General features: G+C 37.9%; 1 protein-coding gene across 10 annotated transcripts in view; it reads left to right on the forward strand.

The window, feature by feature from the left end:
* The window catches only part of Wnk (Wnk kinase), a 297369-nt gene that overhangs the window by 16561 nt on the left and 254837 nt on the right, over positions 1–25971 (forward strand). For all 10 annotated transcript variants that reach the window (XM_081766830.1, XM_081766829.1, XM_081766833.1 and 7 more), the window contains one exon: positions 7400–8312. In XM_081766830.1, the coding sequence (XP_081622956.1) occupies positions 7512–8312 (801 nt within the window). In that variant the 5' untranslated portion in view covers positions 7400–7511. The remainder of the gene's footprint in view (positions 1–7399; positions 8313–25971) is intronic.

Consider the following 25971-nt stretch of genomic DNA (forward strand, 5'->3'; position numbering starts at 1 on the left):
AGATGATTAAATAAATTAATCACTAATAAGAAAATACTAGATGAAGCTGCGCTCTCTACATCGCATCATTCACATGAGCATAAATCTCCTTGTCATTCATCATAACATCTGTACATGTCCGTGTACAAACACAAATGAAAGACGTATTGATAAAAATCGGCAAGGGGTACCATACGGGGATAATTTTTCGATTACTTTTTCAATATCTCGCACCGTTTGCAAAATTGAGCCTACTGCCGGATGGAGTTTGTAATTAACGCAATCAGTGTTTTCTTTCTTCTTGCACGCAGTATGTAATAAGCAAAGAGCCTGTAGTTTCCGAGATCTCATTGTCGAAAGGATTGACCACAAACATATAGACGTCCACAACGTATAATTTAAAATAACTCGGAAGATGGAAGCACAATGCACATGCATTGATTTTATAGAAGACTTATTAAAATACAAAGGCTTTGAACAATAATTTTAAAACATGAACTTTATTAAAAAGATAACTAATTTATTTAAAGTCACATACTTTATAAAATATTTGTCTGTATTAAACGTTAAATCACAAATAACCGTAAATGAAAGATTTGAAAGCCAAAGTTATAGATTGGAGCTCAGTCGGCTTCAATTGCTGTTGTAGTATTTTAATAGATAGATGATTTAAAGAATAGTTTTATTTATTTATTATTGTTAGTGAGCGGACTAGAATTTCCAGAAAATAACAGAGCCAGAGGAAAGTGATATTGGTAATCATAAAGTTTGATGCTGTAGTTTCAGTGTACCTTTAGTTGGGTTGCGTATTGAGTGTACCAGCCCTGTATGTGTTGTGTGATGTAAATTATCGCCTTGCTAAGTTTCCCATTTGAATCGTTTGAGTTGACCCCCCTCAAACTCTATATGCACTGCGTGATAGCAGAAATCTCCAATTCTGAATCATTTCTGAGAAAATGCCCTGGGGTTAGACTTCGTGGATACTCTGTGTATAAATAATACACTATGTACGTTTTTGCTTTCACTTTGGTGATTTAGAACTGGATAATTTTATGTCAGTGGGCAGAGAAAATTTGCTTATTAGCAAAATACATAATACCTTCGGTATAAAACTATTTTTCTTGTAATTAGCAATGAGAGATTGTGCGACGGAAGGCAGGTGGGTAATGGTATAAATTTTATTTTAGGTAATGGTACAAACTGTAAGACAAATTCTTCCGAGTTTAATATCATTGCGAGTTCTTCCAAGAAAATGATTAATGCTACGAAATTTAGTGATATCTGCCATTACATGCCTCAAAGAGATGGATTAAAGTTCGAATCACGTATAAGTGAGTGAGTTAATGAATGGAAAAATTCAGTTTAACGTCTTACGTTTATGCTTTGAAGACTAATGGAGACAGATGATTAAGGCAAATTAATGATAATAGAAGAGTTGGTACAATGAAATTGTTGGTGGAAACGGGAGTACCTAGAGAAAAACCAGGGAAACGAGATGTAGTGAATGAATGGAGTTTTAACGTCGTATGCATCACTGAAAACACATGCGTTTGTCCCTTGCCATTAAGGAGCAGTAAAGTCTAATCACATCGCGAGAACTGTTAGTGTTTTAAACTGTATGACTAACTTGACCTTGCCTTATAATTCTGCATGAAAAGGTCAGTGCTTCCCAAGTACTCATCAGGGTCTTGCATTTGGTGCTGTTATTTGTCACACAGTGTGTCAGATTGATTTTGATTATATTTACGTTCTGTGTTGGCAGCGAGGCTAAATATCCGTCAGAAAATAAAAGAACGCAACAAAAATATTAAATTTTGTACGTGTAATGTGAGTGGGATCAGAACCAGTGTGCAGTCGAGCTTTCATTTTGAATCGAACCCGGAACTTCATTGACCAAAGCCACACGCGTTACCCAGCCTAAGGAGGAGAGCTGCTGTCAGATTTGTAATCTAGCCACCTTCTCTAATGAAAATAATCTGTCGGATTTCTTATGATGAGCGGTGGTTTTAGTAATGCTGTTTTGAAAGTTTAGTTGGTCCCATGTGTATGCATTTCGTGGCAGTGATTTTTGTTTTTTTCTACCGTATCAACGTTGGAAACGACAGGTAATAATGAATGAATAGCTTAACGGTGCCATATGTGAGTCTTTCTTACATCGAGCTGCAATTGTGTAGCGTCAGGTGTAACTGTCATGTATAGCCTATTAGCTGTCTGTAGCACTTGGTTCTTCTGGCTGATTGCCAAGGACACGCCATTAGAGGCCTCTTGATCGCTATAATGTTCAGACTAAGAGATAACTTATTGAGCAGGTATTCAGAGTATATCAATGATGGTGTTTGAAATCGGCTGTCGTGGCTCAGTGAAAGAGCACTTCGCTTCATTGTGCTGGGTTTACTTGGGATACACGCATTTCCTTCACATTATTATTTCGATAAACATTCATTTGCATTATTCAGAACCTTCCATAAGTTTGGGTATACTGCCTCCGTGTGTCGTTCAATCTAAGGTTAAATTTCAACTGAGAGAGTAGAATTTCGGTAATTCAAACTCATTCAGATTTACTTATTAGTAAAGAGTCAGATTGATTTTACACTGAAATATTTAATTTATTTAACAATCACTAGATACAGCTTAGAGGCCATTTCACACTGGATATCTAACAATAACAATGGAAAGGATTTGGAAAAGTATCGTCCAGGGCCTGTTTAGTAGGTACCATCCTGGCATTTGCCTGGTAAGACTGTTTAAAACCCTGGAAAACCCCAGTTAGGATAATCGGCAACGGGAATCGAACTCTCGACCTCCCGAACGCGAAGCCAGCGCTCTACCACTGGAGCTACTTACAAAGTTTGAGAACTGTGTCGGCTACAGCCCACATGTTAAAGGTATTGTTCCGACATTGGCTGGTGAGACCAAAGGTAATCCTGGTTGGTCTGTCCCAGGATTCGAACCTGGAGTCCTTGACTGTAAAGTATAAATACTAATAACTGATCTAGATTCATTCAATTTAATCAATTTATCTGAGAAAAATAATGTAGTGAACTCGGTATTTAACGAAATTGTACAGTCTCCTTCTGTTGTACAAAGATCTTGTTTTAATTGAGATCGAATTTCGCTCGTTGAATTTTCACCGTTTCACTATAGGATAATAATGATTGTGTATGTTGTCCATTAGTAAAGGGTATAACGATTTGTCGTAGATTTACGTGTCTTTTTTTTTTTTTTTTCGCAGAATGTTGGTGATAGTATTTGTTAAGTCTATGACCTTATTTACTTTGATCGGCGGTTTGCTTATCGCCTAATATATTTGCTCAGAAAACAATTCCTTATCAGCTCTGAGTGGTCGCTGATCGTTTGGGATTCTCCCTTTCCTTCCTGAATATTGGAAGTTCTATGAACACATGAGTCACATCAAAGAAAATCTTTGTAAGATATCAGGCTGATAAACAGTTTATTTATGTAAGAGTAGTCAAGGTTATTGGATGGAACAAATAAGATGAAAACAAGGATTTCGCTGTTTTTTCTATAGCACATTGGCCTAAAATCCATGAACTCTGTCCTGGATATTCAAAGCGCTCTTGTCAGTTATTTCATCAAGTTTTCGGCTGTTTATTCATTTTAAATATATTTACTTCTTTTTTGTTAAAACCCCGCGATTTCGTCAGTGAGGGATTTGAGATTGATCGGTAAGAACAGTAATCCTCCAGATTTTCTAAAATGTAATTTTACAATTAAGTGTTTATTTTTTACTAAAGTGGTGCAAATATACCGGATGTAGACGTTCCCGATGAATAGCAAAACCCCGTATGAAGTCTACAACATCCATAAGGAGAGACATGGTCTTCTAGCGGTTTTATGACTTACAAGGGAGTATCGGAAATGTTTAATTATCACCATGAACTAGAGACAGTGTGTTAAGTATAATATCTTGTCTTAAGGCTTCTCTACATAGTTACACATTTCTCCCACTTTTTTTTGACTTGCCGAAGGCTATCATTGTAGAACTCGGCAGATTAATGGAAAACTATTGTTTCACCTCCATTATGACGCCATCTGTGTTGTCAGAATTTCGACTCCAAAGCAGATTCTTAGTGTGTGGGAACAGAAAGAATCGCTTGATGCCGGATTAGGGGAATAGGATGAGTGCGAGCTTCTTGGGATGCATGAGAGGGTCTCAAGGAGACGGATCCCTTTGGTGATTATACCGCGACGTTTTTGCTTAAGAGTATCTCGTAATTGTCTCACAAGTGACAGTAGTATGTGCCAGTGATAGTAACAGTTTTCTGAAGGTACTCTGTAAGGATGACCCCACAAATCCCCAAAAAAGAGAGAGCATGGCTTTATTGGCACTTTTCCACCTGTTTTTTTTTGGAGGGGAGTAGTTAAGGAGGAATTCTACACTTTGCTTATCTCCCTCCCCTTAGAATCGTATAGGTAGATGCAATATTTGTGGAAGTGACTCGACATGTCACGCCGTGTTTGCCAGAAGAAGGGTCAGCAAACACGGAACCGAACTTGCAGACTCCTTAGATATATGCAATTCTTCGTGAATATTTTTCCGACCTACGAATTACCATAACAGTACATTTTGGTCCTTGATATAAATAGTTATTCGTCGGTCTTCCAGGATCAGCTCTTCGATTTTCCTTGCTGTAGTGGCGTCTCCGTGATTGATGAACGCTTAGGTCTTGACTCATCTGTAAGGGACACGTAACATGTTTGGAAATTCCTCTTTCACTTCACGACAGTGTCATAGGATGGGCAATTACCATTATACACAAGCTTCATTTCATCATTAATTTATCAGACGTTGTTACTCTTAAAATCTAGAATCTTAAGCTACGAGCTTCTATCTTGCACCTTACTGGCAAGTATCACCACCTGAGAGAGAGAGAGAGAGAGAGAGAAAGAAAGAAAAGTAGTAAATGACATAGCTACATGAATAATTTTCACTAAATCGTACATGTAAGACGTAATGCCTACACAGGCTAAGTTACGCAAAATCACTCTAACTTCTGGAGGATAATTAAAATTTTCCGATTTCGTAATTGTCTGTCTGATATATAGGCCTAGTCATTGTTCAGAAAATCTTGGTCGTTAATCTCAAGAGGCTGGGTAATCTCAGAGTAATACTAAATGAAAGTATACATTCTTCATACCGTATAAACTGTCTATAGAGCTTTTAGATTAACTTAATGAAACTACTCTAAAGTGGTATTATTATAGTTAAACCTCCATAATGCGGACAGATTTTTCTGTCCTGGCAAAAGTATATTATTACAGAAGAGAACTCTCCCTTTTATGGACGCAGACTGGCTGTTTTCCTCTCAACATTTTAGTAATCGTTTCACAACTTCCAGGAATTATTCTCAGTTCACACGTATTCAGCACAGAGTGTGCTTTCTGTAATTTGAAAATTAATCTGATACAAATTTCTAACAAAAAATGGTGCACATTATGTACGTTGCAGACAGCTGTCGCACAATTTTCCCAAGATATTCATGGTTCATGAGTTCTGTCTACATTGTAATAATAATTTTGCATGTTCCTATTGTGTAATTTTTAATTTTAGAACAATCAGTATACTTGAAGAAAATTACTACACATAACAGCTTGTTTTACAATATACACCGATAGAAATACATCCCTTATTGATACTTTTACTCCTTTATAGAGATCACATTGGTGTCCATTATTGAGAGGTTTTTACAGGACCTGTATTATTTGTATTATTGCAATACTTCGGACACAGTATTATTATAAACTTTATGACTAAGAAAAAACTACCAAAATTTGTATTTTTATTATGGAAAGAAAATGAAATGACATTTTATTTAGTCTTTCCTTCTGGAAATTAACATTTAGTACATGTATATATCTATAGGTTTTATATAAGATGGATTATTTATCTTGATACGCCCTTATAATTTTTAAATTGTCGGTGAAAGAAGTCGAGAATTTTGTACATTGCAAATATCAACAGGAGGACATTATTGACGTACCATGCAATACTACAAGGTTAACAGTGTTGCCAATGAACAGAAAGTTGTATGTTTTCAAATTGCTTTACGTCAAGGTATTACATAATTTAAATTTATATGTCAAAAACTTAAACTGTTACATTTATTATTCCGTGTTGCAAACTAAGGACGCTACATCACAAATATCCATATTTTGGTGACCTCTACAGCAGTAATAACGGAAATGAGACAGGCAGGGTAATGCACATTCAGAGTATCCAAAGTACTTCAGTGTCAAATACTATGATCACGATATGACGGATTTCTAATGAACAAGTTACAAGGGATTGAAGATTTGACTTTTTTTTTTTTTTTCAGAAACTTTTATTTCGAAAGATTATTTAGACATGTACCTCATTGAATTGTATAGATGGTGTTCGATAGAAGTGAAGATCACGTCGTTTACAGCAATTTATCTGAAATTATTCTGGAGATATGATAAGAATTGTTGAAGTTCGCAACACTGCTTAAAATTTTATAATTCCTAGAACTTACTGTAATTACACCTAACAAAAAGTATCGTTGTAATGTTACAGAAGCAAAGTAAATAAAAAAATCGCTGTAAAAAGTTCCCACAAATACACAGTTTTAAGAAATATCTGAAATTTTACATTTTTTAAATGGTTACCTAATGGTGTGAGATGTCAAATTATTGTTAAGGACATTATAATCTTTGTGTATTGTAAACCAATTACGTAATTCGATGTGATAATTATGTTTACACTTTTCTAAAGTCATTTGAAAAATTCAACTTTTCAATTCCTTGTAACTTTGGTTCTACTGGTTTGAAATACGTCGTAAGATGACCGTAGTATTCGACATGAATTTACTTCGGTTATGCATTACATTACCCCATCCATCTCACTTGCGTTATTACTATTGAAGAAGCCTCCAAGATGCATGTGATACTGTAGTGTCCTTAAAGTTTGCAACACTACGGTATTGTATGTTTTAGTTTTAAGTTGTAGATTTGAAATATAACTTGATGTAATGCCCTTCGAAAAAAAATGTTAGGTTGGCAACACTGTTAACCTTGTGGTGTCACAAAGTATGGCAAACAATATTCCATCTATCGATATTTGTACAGTACAAACTTTTAATGCTTTTTGTTCATTAGTTTAAAAATTAGAAGGGCATATCAAAATAAATGCCACCCTGTATATACAAAAATCACGCTTGTCCGTAAAGGATGCAAGATTGAGTAATTGAATCGATCTTCACCATTCAGTGCAGATATCTTCTGTTCCGAATCGAAACTTTCATTAAATTCGGTTATATCTTGTCATGTGTGGAGTTCACTCTTATTTATTAATGTTATTTTTGAGAGAATTGTGTTTCTTAAGGTGCTTGATGGAAACAATATCAATAATTTTTCTTTCTTTCCTTTCCATTTGTTTCAGCGTGAAGAAAGATGTAGGATTGTCGGTTAAGGGCTTCACCTTATGCAAAGGCGAATGGACCATGTAGCCGCGTGCTGGCCAGCAGCACTTCCCTTACTTGTCACCTTTGGCAATGAGCAAGAGTCGTGTTCGAGGAATCAATGCTACTTGTGATCAGAATCATGCTGTACAGAATGAAGGAACAACCAGCCCCATTCGTAAACGTTCCTCGTTGCTGGGAAACATGCGTGGACTTGTGTCATCAACACTGCGTCACCGCGATCGAGATCGTGATGAAAGAACTGAAAGACACGGGTCTTCAACAAGCAGCCACTCTGCTGCACGAGTGACCTCTCGGTTTCGTCGGAAGTCTGCTCCATTGTCTTCAGTGGTAGCGGACGGTGGAAGAAGTGCGTCTGTAGGAGGTGCAACTCCCAACAACCCAACAGCAGTCGCGAGTGATAAGCCGCGCGACCGAAAGACTTCGTTGCCGACGCTGGTGGTGCGCTCCTCTGCTAGGCGGGTCGGATCAGGGTCAAGGACAAGACAGGTCACAATAGAGGAGGCCGGATCAGTGTCGGGGCAACCCGACGAACCTAGTAGGGTTGCCAAAGGCGAAAGTGGGGAAGGGAAAGATGCCACGGGGAGTGACTGTGACGCTGTGAAAAGGGAGGAAAGTGAAAAACAGGATCTGGAAAAGAGTGAGAAAGAGGGTGGTGATGGCGAAGGCTCGAAGGAAGAAGTCGGGGGGAGTGTGGCCAGTGAGAAGAAAGAGGTAAATGATGTGGATGATGATGAAGAGAAGGCCATTGGAGTCTCTCCTGATGGAAGATTCCTTAAGTTCGAAGAAGAAATAGGCCGAGGGAGTTTCAAGACTGTTTACCGAGGACTTGATACACAAACGGGAGTTGCAGTAGCGTGGTGTGAATTACAGGTAAGTCTTCAGTGTCTTATTCTTGTAACTAAATGTTGACTGATAATGCACTGCATGTGTTGTAGGATCGTTGAGAATTTTTGTTAATGGAAACTATTAACACTTACACAGTCCATGGTATGTTTTCGTACCATAATGCAGTTCTCTTTAACCGCTTATTTAGGTCCTGTAACAGGCATTTAAGGCATTTTTTATTGGTCAAGTCAAACGTGGACTAAAGAGTACCTCAGATGCGTTTTGGAACCAGAAAGTTAACTTGGTTGGCGTCAAGTAGAACAGGGGTGGGTGGGTGACATCACATTTTTTCTTGAGGCAATTTTCAAAAATTCTTCTCGCCCTCAGCTTTGAAGATATTATTCAGATTTTGCATACGCATTGTGTACATCTCTAACTGTTGATCTTTTTTTGAGATCTCTGCGTCAACCTGGACCCGGGCTCGAGGGCCTCAAATGTTGCAGAAAGGGGTTTTTTTTTTTTCGTTAAATTTTCCGGGTTTTCCTTAATTTTCCGTTTCTGGTGTATGGTATGGGTATGCGAGTGGTACCATTTGAAACGTTGCTTCATTCTGAAGAGGGTGAGGTATGCCTTAATCCAGAGACAAATAGTTTTGTTTTAGGAAAATTTTATATCTTGAGATATATATATATATATATATATATATATATATAAAAGATTGGTCACCTTGAGATTTTCAAGAAATTTTTCCTCCCTTAGTTTTCAAGATGTCATTGAAATTGTGTTGTAATACACAACTACGCATTTTTCCAGTGATTTTGATATCCTTACGTCAACCCAGGCTCGGGCCAGAGGGGCGCAAAATTTTTGAAAAAAGTTATTTCCGAAAAATCCCAGTTTTACCCGATTTTCCCACTTCAGGTGTATGATACGACAAGCGAGTGGTACCGTTGGAAAGGTTGCTCTATTGTGAAATAAATGAGGTATGAACTATGATCCTATGATAAGTTGCAATGAAGCAGTATCTGCTTGACTGAAAACTTACTTCAAAAAGTGAGGATCTTATAAGGGTTAAAGGAATCGATATTTGTCTCAGTTGTATATGATAAAGACATGTATGAAAGGAAAACTTGAAGGAAGCATGATTTAGAAAAGCGTAATCTATGATTTTGAGATGCTCCCTAAACTCATAATTAGAGACCGGATGTTAGGCAAAATGCCTATTCTTTAATATTAAAGATATGGTCAAAAATAACGTTTTAAAGTTTATATAGGGGGTTATAGTTTCGATTTAAGCCAATTTTATTTTGCCTATTTCGACCTTTACTGCCTAAATAATTGATTTAGTGCCTAATATTGCCTATTCTATGCATTTTCTTCAAAATAAGCCTTCATTGGGAAAATATATAATTTATATAACATAAATAATACATACATATATACGTATATTAGGTGTTTGTAAACACAAGCACGTGGTACGTTACAATATATACACAGGGTGAACTTCAAAGATGTGCACATACTTCCGAGGTGATTAATGATATCAAAAGAAAACAAAAAGTTCTCTTGTAGTTTGTCGAATTCCGTGTTGTGTGCGAGGATAGTGGTGCCAACTTGGAATCGAAAATCGAATCCTGACAATTGGAACGGAACAGATAGATGTGCACATACCTTGGGAGGTGATTCGTGACATGAAAAGAAGACAAAAAAGGTTCTCGTGAATGTCACGAACCACTTCCCAAAGTTTGTGCACATTTTTATGTCTCGCTCCAATTGTCAGGATTCGATTTTCTATTCCAAGTTGGCCCCCCTGTCACTCGTATACGACGCAGAATTCCACAACATGCAAGAGGACTTTTTGTATTCTTTTGATGTCACGAATCACCTCCCGAAGTATGTGCACATCTTCCAGGTTCACCCAGTATATATGGAATGCATAACAAGCTTCGTTTTTATATATACAATAAAAGAAGATATTGAGAAAGAAGTTTGTTTCTATATTCTTTGAGCATTATTTATGACTTGAAACTATTTTTTAATGGCATTGAGTATTTATCTTCATTATTTTGAGCTACATTTTAGTGCCTATTTTACTGCCTATTTTTAAAATTTTTAGTGCCTATTTGCCTGCCTATTTTCTAGGTTTTTAGTGCCTAAACATCCGGTCTCTACTCATAATAGTTATTTAATAAATTAGACGAATGTCCGCTGTTTCATATATTGCTCACGGATATCTTACATTAATAATAATTTCTGTCACTCATAATCTCGGTTTTGTTTTAAGACGTGGCAGTTTTACTTTTAAATAAAGACAAAAAGAAGTATTATGAAGAACGATGTAAATGTGATTATAAGTTTAGCAATTGAAGCTATATAGAGGGTATTGAGTATTATCATAACGTGGGTATGTTATTTTTGCGGTTTAGATTTTGTTGCTTCAGTGATTCCTACTTATAAAAATAGCATAATAAAAAGGCTTGCAATAATGAAAATGATATTTGGTCTTTCGTCCGTGTTTTGTTTAAATTTAAATATTCAAGCTTAATTCGGTGAGAAACTGCGACTGGGTTAGCAGTCGAACGCAAATGTCAAGTTACTGTGCTCATGCAATCTAGTTCGCTCTTTGACCAGCTATGAAGTTCCTCTCTTAAGAGTAAGCACTATAGAAAAGAAACCTCATTCATTGTTCTTTTTTGAGAACTGTTTATGTATGTAATCGTCTATCTATAAATACCCACCTATAATATATATCTTGACCAAGATTTGATACTCGCGGTGCAACTTGGTGGGAAATGAGGAAATCCAAAGATGGGCACGCCCGAAAGATATGCAACCCGTGTTACACCATAAATGTTCTAGCCGGCACAAATGCTGTCAGAAATCAAAGATGGTCGAGTTTGAATTTCTGATTCGTCATGAATGCCTCTACATGACGTATAACTTTCATAATCGTACCTCTTCCACACACAGCATGGGAACACTCTTGATTTTCAGTCTGCCTTGGTAGGATTCAACATTTTAAATCGTGATTTACAGAAAACAACGTTTTTGATTATCCCTACAAATAATGTATACACATATACCTAGGTATAATGTACAAAGTATTATAATGCACAAGATGATGGTAATACAAAAATATTCAAAATGTTTTTGCAATGTCTTTCCTGTATTAGAAAACATTACAAGGAAAAATAAGGACACAGTATGTGGAACCCCGAAATCTTAATCACTGTGTGCGTTTATTACTGGAGTGACAAGACTGGTAGCACACAATTTGCTTAAAATCTCTGTAGGCCGAACAATCTTAGAAAAGTGTCGAGCACGTGAAAGTTAATAAATGTTTATAACGACATATGAACTACTTCAAACTGTTCGATTCCCATGTGTACATTCACAATTAGACGGCTTTAGACCCGAACTCTATGGTATTTGAAACAGAATTAGTATAACACTTGTATGTCTCCCTACTAATATGTCGAGATCGTACCTCGAATTTAACGGTGTGGGTACTTTCTTTCAGAAAACAGAGCTTGATGATGTTATCTTCATTCGTCATTGCATAAGTTAAGTTGATTTTGAGTTTCAGCAGCGAGGCTATATGAGACGTGAACCTACAGATTAACGTGGAATCCAAACCACATGAGCTCCCGCTGGGAATCGAACCCGGGTCTCCCATGCCAAAGACTCATACGCTAACAGGTTTGCCACGAAAGAAGCTCTCGTTCATCATTTCAGTCGAGTAGGAAACTGCCTGAGACAACCGATAGGAACCTGTAAAAAGAATTTTTAGAGCTCTTCTGTGGCTAAGCGGTTAGCGTACGCGCCTTTGGCGTGGGATACCCGGGTTCGATTCCCGGCGGGAGCTCATGTGGTTCGGATTCCACGTTAATCAGTAGGTCCACGTCTCATATAGCCTCGCTGCTGAACGGGACGTTAAACTCAAAATCAAATCAAGAATTTTTAGGTCTTCGGTCAACTCCGGGAGGTTCAGGATGTCCGCGGATGTGGCTTTTGCGAAAGAGCGTGTACATCTGTCCCAACCGTGCTCTTCTACTTCTCTTCCTAATGTGTTCTGTGAAATGTGCTGTCGTTCCATTTGTTCAACTTCCTCGTCGAGACCATCGTCAATATTAAGACGATTACCAAAAGTTTTATGTAAATGAGAAGCTATCCAGCATAACAATCCAACTTGTTTTCCAGTTGGTGACTTGTCCGAGAATACCATGAACGACCTAAACAACCCAGCAAATTTTTGTAACATAGCGGGAAAAATTCGCCTCAGCCGTAGTCAATTGCCTGCACTATGTTGGCTCCAGCAAATCTACACTATAACCAGTCTTAGTATAAATAGTAAATGGCTTACATACGAGGGTTACTACGAAAGTTTTGAGATGTGAAATAACTTACATACTTAAAATCAATTTAACACTTACATTTTCTCAAAGTATTCACCATTACACTGTTCACACTTCTGCATCCTCGTAAACCACTTTCGGAGGCAGTGTTGCCAGTCTTTTTCTTCAAGTGTTGAAAGTTCATTCTCGTAAACCTCTACAGCTTCTTTAGGGCTGTAAAATCTCTTCCCACGCATGCGATCTTTGATCCTAGGCCGTATGATGATGGCCGTGTGTGCGGACGCATTGTCATGATGAAGCAGGATCCCACGCAATCCAGTTCTTGGACGCCGTTCCCGAAGCTTCTGGAACACTTTTGTTAGGAAAACAGTGGTGTACCACTGAGCAGTAACAGTCCTTTGTTCTTCAAGTGGAACAGTTGTAACATGGCCAAATTTGGAGAAGAAAGTTGCAACCATCTTCTTCCCCACACTTCGCGGTCGCTTCACTTTCGTGGGTGGATTTTCGTCTGGAAAGATCCAAACTGTAAACTGGCGTTTATTTTCAGGGTCAGATTGATAGATCCAAGTCTCATCACCAGTAACCTCCCTCCATCAAATCTTGCAAGCATTTCTTCACACCATTCCACACGCATGCGCTTCTGCTGTTCAGTCAAAGTGTGAGGCACCCAACGAGATGAAACCTTCCTGAGCCGAAGATGATCATGAAGAATTTTTGTTACTGCTGGCGATCCAATGTTCACTGTAGATTCAATGTCCTTGAAAGTTGTTCGAGGATTTTCTCGAATCATTTGTTCCACAGCGGCAATGCTTTCATCTGACACAGCTGTTGCCGGACGTCCAGCTCTCTCTCTCTCCATCTTTAAGCGATGTCCGGCCTCTTCTGAATTCACCAAACCTCCGAAAAATTGTAGCACGGGAGGGAGCAAGGTCCTCAAATGCCCCCTCAAAACGGTCAAGGCTTTGTTTCTCGTTCAAACCACTTTTGAAATCGTAAAGGATCATTGCCCGAAGATGTTCCCTTTCGAGTTCCATTCTAGGCAGCCGAATACTGCTCACATCAGCAAACAAGTGAAGGCGATACGGCCACGCCGATAAGCGAGGCGAGTTGAAACTTTCTTCGCTGTGGATACCACTACCGAACGCAATTGTTAGAATTCAAATACTGTGCCACAACAATGCGTCTCTCAAAACTTTCGTAGTGACCCTCGTAGAGGCAACTTTTTTGTCCAGGGTACGAATTTCATTCATACTTATTATTCGACCTCTTGCCATCAAAGATTAGTAACAAATGGTCAACAGTATCGTGAAGTTTCGTTGCCACAATAGCTTTTTCAGTTGTTATGAGCTCTTCTTGCGAACAGGCTGCGATTCCGAACTTATAGAATAAAACAGTTTTTTCGAAGGACGTCATAACAGACACACACATATCTATCCGAAACTTGCTGTTTCCTTTCCAGCCCTAGAATTGCAACACTAACACTATTCGAGTTGCCAGTGCGCAGTTTAAATAAAAACGTAACAGTAGTTGACAGTTTATTTGCGGCACTAGTACTTTCATGCTGTGTGTGGAAGAGGTACGGTTATGAGAGTTATACTGTAATGTAGAGCCATTCATGACAAGTCAGAAATTCAAACTCGATCATCTTTGACTTCTGACAATATCCTTGCCGGCTAAAACATTTCTAGCGTATCACGGGTTGTGTATATCTTCCAGGCATGCCCGGCTTTGGTTTTCCTTATTTTACACCAAGTTGCACCGCGAGTATCAAACCGTGGTCAGGATATATTATAGGTGGGTTTGTGCTGCTTCTATGGAGGAAATTAGAAGGTGGTTACTGAAACATAAAGCACAAATATTTGAATTCGAATATTTTCAACGCGCTTTTCGCTAGGAATTTGAAGGGTGAAATACATTGTTTCAAGTTTTCAGTAAGACTCTTCAAGCAAAATATGTGCGTATTTTGTTTCATCCTCGTAACTTAAGTCGTTTCCGAGATATGAAAAAAAAAAATTGGGTTTCGAATTGTCAACAATAACTTCGAAATTCGAAGGAATTTATCTGGCCAAAGTGATCTTTGGATATGAGGTACGTTTGTTATAAATATTACAGCAATCCGTGTAAGGGCACTTTTCACCGCCGTATCCGGCTACAGCCTTTGGAGGACGAAAGTATATGTAAAGAATATCGCAACAAAAATCCATATAAACATTAGGTAAATTTATAGAGTTGTTAAGTTTTAAGACAACTGAACGCGAAAAGAGTCTGTATATATAAATATTATCAATCAGTGTCATACGTGGGGCCGCGGTGGCTCAGCGGTAGAGCGTTCACCTCTGGTGCTTGGAGTCCCAGGTTCGATCCCAGTCTCCGCCAAGTGAACTTTGTGGTGGACAAACACCGTGTGCGTGGGTTTCCTCGGGGTTCTCCCGTTTCCTCCCACTTTCTTCATTCCACCATTTTATTCATTACTCATCATCACCGTCTCCTTTAGCCTAACCGGCATAACTGTGGGACGTAAAACTCAGATTTTTTCATTTTTTTTCAGTGTCGTATGTAAAATTTCTCACAAGAAACGGACATAAACGTGTCATCCAGACATCCGAATCAAACCTAACCCATTCGATAAACATAACAAAGATAAGTTCCTGCACAAAAAAATTAGGTGCCATGGACAACGGAGTAAGTCCCTGGGGACCATTAACCCTGTTAGTATAAAGAAAATCGTAGGCTCGCAGAGAAATAGCATGAACACTGTTCATTGGAAAGTCATGGGTTATAGATCATTCTCTTCAACATGAAATAAGCTTTCCAGACGTGCTATAACTCGACAAGTTTCAAACCAAGATGCGCAGATCGCTGCGGAGCACTTCGTATTCCACCACCCTCCCCACTACTCTTCCATCCACTGATCTGGCCTTGAAAGTACCAGTGATACTAACTCAGCAAACTTATGCTTCAACAAATATCACCTGCTAAAATAAATGACAAATATTACCGTGTAGCCTTATACCTACAGTATCGACTCGTAATTCTCATATCAGTGGTCCATTTCATTTAATCCCGCTTTTGAAAATGCGTTGCGGTGGTAGCTCTTCGTATTCTACGGTAGTATATTCTGCGTATGTTCGTTATTAAGCTTTATAACTAAGAGAAACCAAAAGGCGAATGACTTAATTTTCTGGATTCCACATTAAAGACTGAACTGACAGCCGAGCCTACTAGAACATTACGATACTGAACCAGGGGCAAATACAGAACGGGGGGCGCATCTTTCTGAAAGGGAAATATTTCTGTCTTACTTTAATGAGACGAGTTGACAAAAGTATTTTTGTCAATATAAGATAACAAATAAGCTGCTTTCAGTCTATTGTTAGTACAAACTATGTCTCAAGTGTTATAATGTTTAACATTTTGCGCCCCCCATCCTTCTGAGTAAGAATGAATAATTATTCAACTTCCAAGGCCGAAGATACAACTTGTGTTAAAAAAAAAAAAAAAAAAAAAACTATAACAACTGATAACTAGTAGAGAAAACTTTGTTCAGCGATTTCTTTTATTTCAGCTAGTTCCTCTTCCAGAAGTGCGGATCAAAATATTTGGCATAGTTGCAATTAAAATATTTGATTTAATTATCACCCTAGTTATACGTTCGAGGTCCCAAAGGTCATGTGGGCCCCCTATTGTATTTATGAATATACATTATTTGGCATAATTTGAATGCAATTTGTCTTAAAATCCTCATGTATATACCTTCTGCATCTGAATGCCCCCCCCCCCCAACTTTACAGAGAAATCGGCGCCCTTGGGTCGGGCCTAAATGCTAACTCGAGTCGGGTCTCACATATTTCTAACTCGAGTCGGGCCTCACATTATTAATTCACGGGCCCGGCCTGAGATGAAACCTACATTCACGCATCACATTCAGTACCGGCGTGTTGGCAAAGTAAGAGTGAAATAGGTGCAACAGAAACTGTTGGAAAAGGGCCACGTCTTATTATTGTCCATGCAGGAGGGGAATTTGGGTTTGTTGATAATGCTCTATTATTCTTCAAATCTAAGCAAAAAAGTGGAGATTATCATGATGACATGAACAGTAGAAATTTTTCAAAATGGATCGGTGAAAAACTACTTCCTAATCTTCCCGAAAACAGCGTTGTTGTCGTTGATAATGCCAGTTATCACAATGTTCAAATCAATAAAAGACTATCTATGTCTTCACTTAAAAGCGACATGATATAAAGCTATCAGCGACAGACAAACCTATAAACGAAACCGAAATTGAAGCGGAGAATAGAGTAAATACATTGTGGAGAATGAACAAAAGACAATTTTTCTTAAGAATTCAAAATGTACCTTATGTGAAACAATACGCGATTGACAAGAAATTTATAAACACGAGGCACACTATAATAAGACTTCCACCTTACCACGCAGACTTAAATCCTATTGAACTTGAGGGGGGGATCAAGAGCAAAGCAAGGCAATGCATTTCCGATTCACTGGATGAAAAGAAAGTTATTTAATGAATATTCACCACAGAAATGGGTAAAATGTTGTGAACACGTGAAAAAAATTGAAGATTCTTACTTTGAAAGAGACGGGCTTATGGGTGAGCGTGTAGATGAACTGATAATTAGATTTGGTGAAACCGATACAGACTCAGATTCATCGGCCGATACAGACTCAGATGAGTGGGAGAGTGAAACTGAAGGAGAAATGGAAAACATTTAGAAGATGATTTCTGTTATCATTTATTTATTTATTTTTCATTAAGATTCATTGCGAACTTTTCCACCTTTTAATTCATATATTACGTTGGTAAGGAATACCCCTAATCATACTTAATTCATTTAATATTCAAAGAGAAAATATTAAAATGCATTAAAAATTTAGTGCAGTCAATATACAGCATTTACACTCAAATGTCGTAGAAAATCCTCAGACCATTCCGCTCCCTCCAGATTGCAACACTGCAAAACATCATCGTCGTGGAGAAGGGAGTGGGGAAATGTAGGATTAGGTGCGCAACAACTAGGCTGCAGCGTTCTGTTTACAAACTTTTTCACTTATACGTATTGGGGCCTATAACGTACTTGAACAGGGAAAATTCCCTCCAGAAATCCCTCCCATCAACTTTAGACCCCTCTGGAGTGACTCCGGGTAAAAGCACACAATCCAAATGTAACGCGAAAAATACCATAGGGGATAAGAAATGTGTATACCAAGTTTTGTATTGATAGACCTAATAGATATGAGGGAAAAGCTTGCTAAAATTGCTCCAGAGTTCTGGTAAAACACACACACACACACAAATGGATGCATAATTTTTTATATATGTACAAGATATATATATATATATCTGGTGTTCTAAAATGACGCCCACGGATCACACTATTCTATAAGTCATAATAAAGTAAAAAAAATATATATATTTGTATACCTTTAGGGTTCTTGTCTGGAGACACGAATTGCACTATGTGGCAACGCCGCAAGTAAAGAACCATAGAGTAGATCTACTAATCTATCAATTAGTTATATCGATTCTTTCCAGATGGCAGCTAAAGTCGATATAGATTGATACTAGCATCACTTATTAGCGTAGCAATCGATTTAACTGCTTCATGTATTTGTAGAGTGATGGTAATGCTCTCAAGTTAATCTACGACGTTGCCACATTGTGAAATTGTAATTCCCCATAGCGGCTAAAGGAGGGCCCGGAGGGTAAACCATCATATAACATTTTCACATTATTTTGGCCTGTAGAATAGTGCTCTGTGGTTCGTGGGCGCCATTTTTGGAACACCCGATATATATATATATAATATAATGTAGTTCGGATGGTGATTTTTTAAGACATTCATTTGTTTGACTTCGTAGATTTTTTTTTATACAGATAATGAATTATTTCCTGCTTTTTGGTCCTGTTTCTGAAGTTAGCAGAATAATATACGATGAATGAAAGAAGCGCTATTATAATAACTAAGAAAATAGCAGGTTCATTCTTTCTCGGTGAAATTTCTTACGATAGGATAAATTTGGCAACATTACTGCAAATGAGTTGGCTCCGCCTTTGGCGGTATCACAGCTGTTGTGTATTGACTATGGAGTAGTGTGAGGAATTAAAGTACCCAAACAGCATTACTCTCAAAGTAGTCCGAAATCAGTGGATTAGTTCCTTGTCAATCTTGTGAAAGTTGATGATATCTCAGGGTCTGCAAAGAAATGGCGATTGCAATTTCATTTTTCCCCATGTAATGGTTAATCAACAATCACTCATTTTCTGTCTGAAGTGTGCTCTTATTTCTGCTTTTATTTTCTACATGGCATCCTAATTCTGTTTCCCTCTAACCTGCCAGTTTTTCAGCTCCAGTCTATAGGAATATGGTGGAGACTTTCGAAAAACCTGATCCGCCAATGCAATGGAGATAAACCAATCTGTATTTATGTCTGGTGTATCATTCACTTCTACTGTGCGTTTTCATGGTTGTAGAAGTAACACCGTAGATGAAACAAGCTTGGGAAGACGTCCATGTTCTGTTTTGCATACCTTGTCATCAACCATGGTTAGCAGGAGCTACGACTGAACTATTATTTTCAATCTGCACACTTCCACATGTGTTTGATAATTTAGAAATTCATGCTCCACTTTTCCCACTTTTCGTAGTGGGAACATACTCCTTTTTCATAAGAAGATTTAATGTTCTATAATACTTAGTTCAAGATGGTGTTGGGTTTTGTCGTACAATGCATATTTCAGAAGTATTGATAGTCAATTGGGGTGAGACAACAGATATCCCAAACATATTGGAATCGGAAGAAATGTCATCTATAAATTTCTGCTTGTATTCCTTATGTCCACTAGTTCCGTCCAAGCTCCACTTATACAAAGTTTATTGACAGTATTATCTGTCAAAACCTTCCTGGTGTGCAGTCATCATAAACGTGAATATTTGTAACGTCAAACCAAGGATTGTACTGTGATCTCTGCAGTAACTGTGATAGTAATATCATAGGCAGTGGATAACATCTCAACTTTTCATCTACGATGTGTTGATAAGAAGAGTAAATAGTACATTTTCTTGTTTTGGTCGATGCTCATATATTGCTGTTTAGTGAGATTATTTTCTACGATAAATGACAATGTTTGAAGAGGAGAGTATGGCCTTGCATTTGTAATTGGAGAAGTGAACTTTTTTTTTCTTTCAATTAATACGTAGTGGCACGTCGTGGACTGCTTTCTGTAATTTCTACAAGTATGCGAGCAGCATCTTCATTCTGTGACTTCCTCAATGATAATTGGGTTGCAAATGACAGTCCTTCCATGTTAATTTCTTGTACAAGGGAGGCTGCCCCACTTTTCTAATATTCTTTACTATTGCTTCACTGCGATTCTGTAGTTGAAGAGTATGGCACAGCAATTCACACGTTATCTTCCCTCAACAAGCTAAATAAATCCATACGACGTATTGACTTTGGATGTTGATGGACTTCTGAAATGATACAACAAAATGGCTATCAATCTTCAAACAATTTTTTTGTAGGGGGGCGCGGTGGCTCAGTGGTAGAGCGTTCACCTCTGGTGCTTGGGGTCCCGGGTTCGATCCCAGCCTCCGCCAAGTGAACTTTGTGGTGGACAAACACCGTGCTCGTTGGTTTTCTCGGGGTTCTCCCGTTTTATCCCACTTTCTTCATTCTACCATATCACTCATCTCTCATCATCACCGTCTCCTTGAGCCTAACCGGCATAACCGTGGGACGTAAAACTCAAAGATTTCATTTTTTTTTTCAAACAAGATTTCAGATTTTTTTGAATCCACATTTTTGGCTGTTTTCTAAGAATGCCTGGCCTATATGCAACCAGTGTTACATTTTGGTGTTGTGGGCTTTCATAACAGCAAAGGATAAATACCTGAGTAATGGAATGGTTGTGGTAACAGCCTTCTTTCTAGCATTTAGCAAAGGCTGAACTAAAGACCAGGGAACGACGGGTGCTCACAGCTAGTAAAGGAATAAAAGGAGATTAATTTATCTAAGGTTGAAAGAATTTCTTTTATTCATATGATTAAACGATAGTTTACGGGGCATTTAATTTAAAATAATCACATATTAAGTATAATGTTTGCTCGACCATTAGGAGGTTTTGATATTTTCAACAAAGATTACCTTACTGATGGCGTGCTGAGAAAGATTATCAGATTTTGCATCTGTGGCCATCTTGGATTTAGAGTTTAGACTGATTTTTCTTTACTGCCTCGCGTGAAATAAGAGTTTAAAATGGTGTAGAAAACAGTGTGTTGCACGATACTACAAAAGATACAAAGTTGCTATTTGTACTACGATAAAGTACAGATATTGATCTTTCATAAAACGTATATGAAGGCAGCATAATGTTTTGGTGAAGAGGATTTTTAAGGATCTCGAATTTAACTATCAAAAGTACAAGATTTTCAAATTTCGAAAGTCTGGGATACACGGTAACTCAGTGGTAGGGCGCTTACTTTTGATGCATGCGTCCTTGGTTCGATCCCCGGCCAACTAAATTTGTGGTGGACAATATCGTGTCCGTGGGTTTTCTCGGGGTACTCCCTTTCCTTCCACATTCCCATTTCACCGATTCTTTAATCATCATTCATTTGCCTTAATCATCCGCCTTTGTTACTTTAAAGGGCATAATCATGAGATGTTAAACTGAAAGCTTTAGTTTTTTTTTTTCTCGAAAATCTGTGAAATGAAAGTGCTTGGAATCACAGAATAGGGATTCGTGCACAGGAACTGTGGCTAGAAGGGGTTCCAGAAATGGCGAAATATAATTGAAATGGAAAAGCCTTCATGCTCCGGGAAAAAGACGAAAATCTTCAAAGCGAAATTTCTCAAAATCGGGAGCAGAAATAAATTCGAAATTTTGGCTCTAGATACTACTACTAGCTCTGAATAGAAAAGGGGATTTCAGATTGTGGTTTGCGCTGATGCACGATTTACAAGCTCTCAAGGGTGGACCATTTTTCTTGATACATAAACTAATTGACAAAAAACGCAGGAAGTTTGTACCATGCAAATATCGGCAGAGGGGCATTGTTTGGCATACTCTGTGATATCACAAGGTTAAGTGTTGCCAACTCAGTGTAAAGTTGTATTTCTTCAAATGGCACGTTAGATTATTACATGTCTCAAATCTGCATATAAAAGGAAATCATATAATTGCACACTTTGTATGCTGTGTTCCAACCTAAGGATGCTAAATATCACAAACATCAAAACACAACCAAATTTTTGGAGGGTTCAGAGCTCCCAGCTATCTATTTGCCTATTTTTTCTATATTTTGGAAATTTGTGAATATTTGTCCCATATATGTACTATATTTCAATTTTGTCGTTTATTTCCTGTATTTTTCAGTGCTTGAATTATTAAAAGTAAAAGCCAAAGGCAGTTCTAGTGATTATTTAAAGTGCTACATATTAGCAATATGCTAAATGTGTCTTGGCATTTTTTTTCTGAGTAACTAGTCACTAATCTTCACTAGTGATTTTTTTTTTTAATTTGAGTTTTCCTATCCTCCCATGCCCACTCTTTCTTTGCTTCCTATGTGCTTATTCTTCCCTAATGAAGCTTATCTGAGGAACCTTACCATGTTCCAGTTTCTTATAACACAAGCTGTGTTAGCTTTTTCCTTCAGTAATATGTGCAGCACTATTTGGCTAGACATTGAGGTGTGTTGGTATTTATCAACATATCCCACCCAATGCCTTCCAATATTGCTGTACATAAAATATGCGGGGTTCTCACAAACCTGGAAATAAAAGTATGTCGTGCAAACGCCCTGGAAAAGTCATGAAAAGCAGAAAAATGGTGAAAATCCTGGAAATTATGAACTGGAAATGTCCTGAAATTTGTTGGATAACAGTTGTTAAAAGTGTATATATATAATTTGTAGAGCTATGATCGATGTAATGCTGTTGTATTATTTACTTCAGAGGGAAGTACATTGATCAAATAATTCAATGTTTAATTATATTCAAATATTTCATTATAGAGAAATAAGTCTTCTTTTCTCATTAGAAATATATGAAGTAATGAAAAATGTCAAAATATAGTTCATCTGTAAATAAAAGAACTAGAAGGATAGTAGGAAGGTAGAGAAATAGTTAATGTTTTTGCGTGCATTAATTGAATTTACGTAGGCCTATTGAAAATTATGTATGAATAACGACATGTAAAAAGTGTTAAATGCCATGGTAATCCTATAAATAAGAGTTAACTATTTCTTTTTCTTATTCTGTATTAATCTAAATCTTGTTTCCAGTTGCCGATTGGGATGAAGGGTGGCCTTTTCTTACGACACATTTATATTTTTTTCTGTGCTTTACAGCATAATATTCTATTGTATAAACCAGACTGTCCTATATTTTTTGTATCCTGCTGGAGGCGTGAGGGTTCTATGTCAGTAATTACGCAAGCGACATGGATGGGATAATGCACATTCGAAGTACCTTAATGTCGAATACAACGGTGATCGTATGACGTATTTCCATCAAGCAGAAACAGTTACAAATAATTTAAAAAAAAAAAGACTTTTTCCAAAGGACTTTATTTCGGAAAAATATTTGAATAAGTATCTCATCGAATTACGTAGATTTTTTTTTTTTTTTAATTAGGCATAAAGATAATAATGCCGTTTGCAGCAATTTAATATCTCAAATCATTCGCGAAATTTTAGAACTTAAAACTATAATCATCGCTTCTAGCGGTACCATCCATGCTCAACACAATAGAAACTTAGGCTTACACAACTATCATTTTTATTTTTATGAATAAAAAGAATCAAACAAGTGAGTCCGAAGTCGTGGGGGTTGAGTAAAATGTGTCGCCAGTCGAAAAAGATAGGAAACGACTGGCTTACACCAGTAGCCACACTTACGAGACCATAGCTCAAGTGTAAGGTGGATATTAAATCATTCTGTTTCTTCAGTAGTTGCGACGTATGCTGTTGTGATCTCTTAAAAGGTGAACCCAGAGCGTTCACCTATGGTGCATGGGGTCCCTGGTTCGATCCCAGCTCGTGCCGTGTGGACTTTGTGGTGGACAAACACCGTGCTCGTGGGTTTTCTCGGGGTTCTCCAGTTTCCTCCCACTTTCTTCATTCCACCATTTCATTTATTTCTCACCTTCATCGTCTCCTTTAGCCTCACCGGCATATACGTGGGACGTAAAACTCGGTGATGAATAAAGATTTCATTTCATTTTTAAAAGGTGAACCCTGTGTCTCTCCAGAGTCCCCCCAACCCACCCAGCTCTTACCGTTGATACTACCAGTACAAAATGACATTCATTTTTCTTTGTAATTTTAATAATATTCATTGTAAATAGTTGCGCTCCTTCTAGATCATTTATTGCGGTGCCTGTACATTTATTATAGAGTAGGAATGGGAATAAAAGGAAGATAGGAATGGTAAAAGAGGCAAAAATGCTTCGGGTGGAATATTGTTCTCATAATGGCCAGAAACATCACTAAACAAAGGGAGCAAAAAGAACTGGATTCTTTCTAAGTGTAGACGTGGAGAAGAATAAAAAATGATACTGAAATTAAATATTGATTTAATTTTACGTCCCACGTTATGCCGGCGAGACTAAAGGAGACGGTGATGATGAGAAATGAATGAAATGGTGGAATGAAGAAAGTGGAAGAAAATAGAACCCAGAGGAAACTCATGCACACGGGGTTTTTGTCCAGCACAAAACTCACTTGGCGCGAGTTGGGATCGAACCAAGGATTCCCATTCAACAGAGGTGGACGCTCTACCACTGAGCCATCGGGCCTCTGGAGAAGAATAGTAAACATGAGCTGAATCGGGCAAAATACCAATGAAGGCGTATTGTAAATAGTACGAGGAAGAACAATATTAGATACAATTAGAAAGAGGAAAAGGAGGAGGTTGGAATATTGGCTGAGGAACGTGATAGAAGGCAGGGGCGGATCCAGGTCTGTCTTCTGGGGGGGGGGCGGTGGGTTGTCATACTACTACTTTTAAGGGCTCCAAACTTTGTGATGGGTTTTATTTATATATATAAAATAAGAAAGTTCCCCCCCCCTGGATCTACCCCTGATAGAAGGTATGGTGGAAGAAATAAGAGAGAGTGGGTGAAAGAGACTACAATTGATGAACGCGGCAACTAATCTCCATTAATGACACCACACCGTGTTGATTATTATGATGATGAGTATTGGTGAAGAAATAAACTAAATTGTTTCGTTAACGTACCACGGCACATTTTTAACGAAAAGAAGCAGTGGAGGGAACTGAAGAACTCGAAGGAAATTCACTCGTGTGTTGCAGCATAAGCTTGCGAATATACAACGTGCAGCCCTTTTCTCAAAACTCACAAGACCAAAAATGATGAAGCTAACTAACTAACTCTATGGCCTATGGAACCCGGAGGTTCAGTGCCGCGTTCACAAAAGCTCTCCACTGATTTTTATCCTTAGCTAATTGCATCCAGTTTCTACTTTGTATTCCTATCTCTGCGAGATCCATCTTAATATTATCCTCCCATCTGCGCCTAGGTCTTCCTAATGGTCGTTTTCCTATGGGTCTTCCAGTCAAGACTTTGAAAGCGTTTCTACTTTCTTCCATTCTAGCTACATGACCTGCCCATCTAAGCCTCCTAGACTTGACGACCCTAACAATGTTGGGTAAACCGTATAAACTATGTAGTTCCTCGTTATGAAGCTTCCGCCATTCCCCATTCTCGTTCCTCTTGGGTCCGAATATTCGTCTCAGGATCCTGTTCTCAAATACTTTCAGTCTATGTTCTTCCCTCAGAGTAAGCGACCATGTTTCGCAACCATACAGAACAACAGGCATGATTATCGTTTTATATATTTTAAGTTTCAAATTCCTCGACAGAATTCGCGACGACAAGAGGTTTTGAACCGAATAGTAACACGAATTCCCTGCTTTTAGTCGACTTTTAATTTCTTCGTGAATATGATTTTCCTCTGTTAATATTGATCCTAAATATTTGAAAGTATCCACTTTATCAAAAGTATTATTTAATATTTTAACGCCTCCACAATTTGCAGTATTACGGTCCCGACGCACTTCCATGTATTTAGTTTTCTCTGCATTTACTTCTAAACCCATGTCCCTGCAAGCGTTTAATAAAATCTCTGCATTTATTTCTACTGTTCTCCTATTATCCCCTATTAAATTTACATCATCAGCATATGCCATAACCTGGTGAATGCCGTTTAACTCTAGGCCCTGGTTGCTATCTTTGATTTTCCTTATGGCGTATTCCAGCACAAAGTTAAATAATAACGGCGACAACGCATCTCCTTGTTTCAGGC

This window comes from Thermobia domestica, chromosome 7, assembly GCF_964235325.1.
Source record: "Thermobia domestica chromosome 7, izTheDome1.hap1.1, whole genome shotgun sequence".
NCBI lineage: Eukaryota > Metazoa > Arthropoda > Insecta > Zygentoma > Lepismatidae > Thermobia > Thermobia domestica.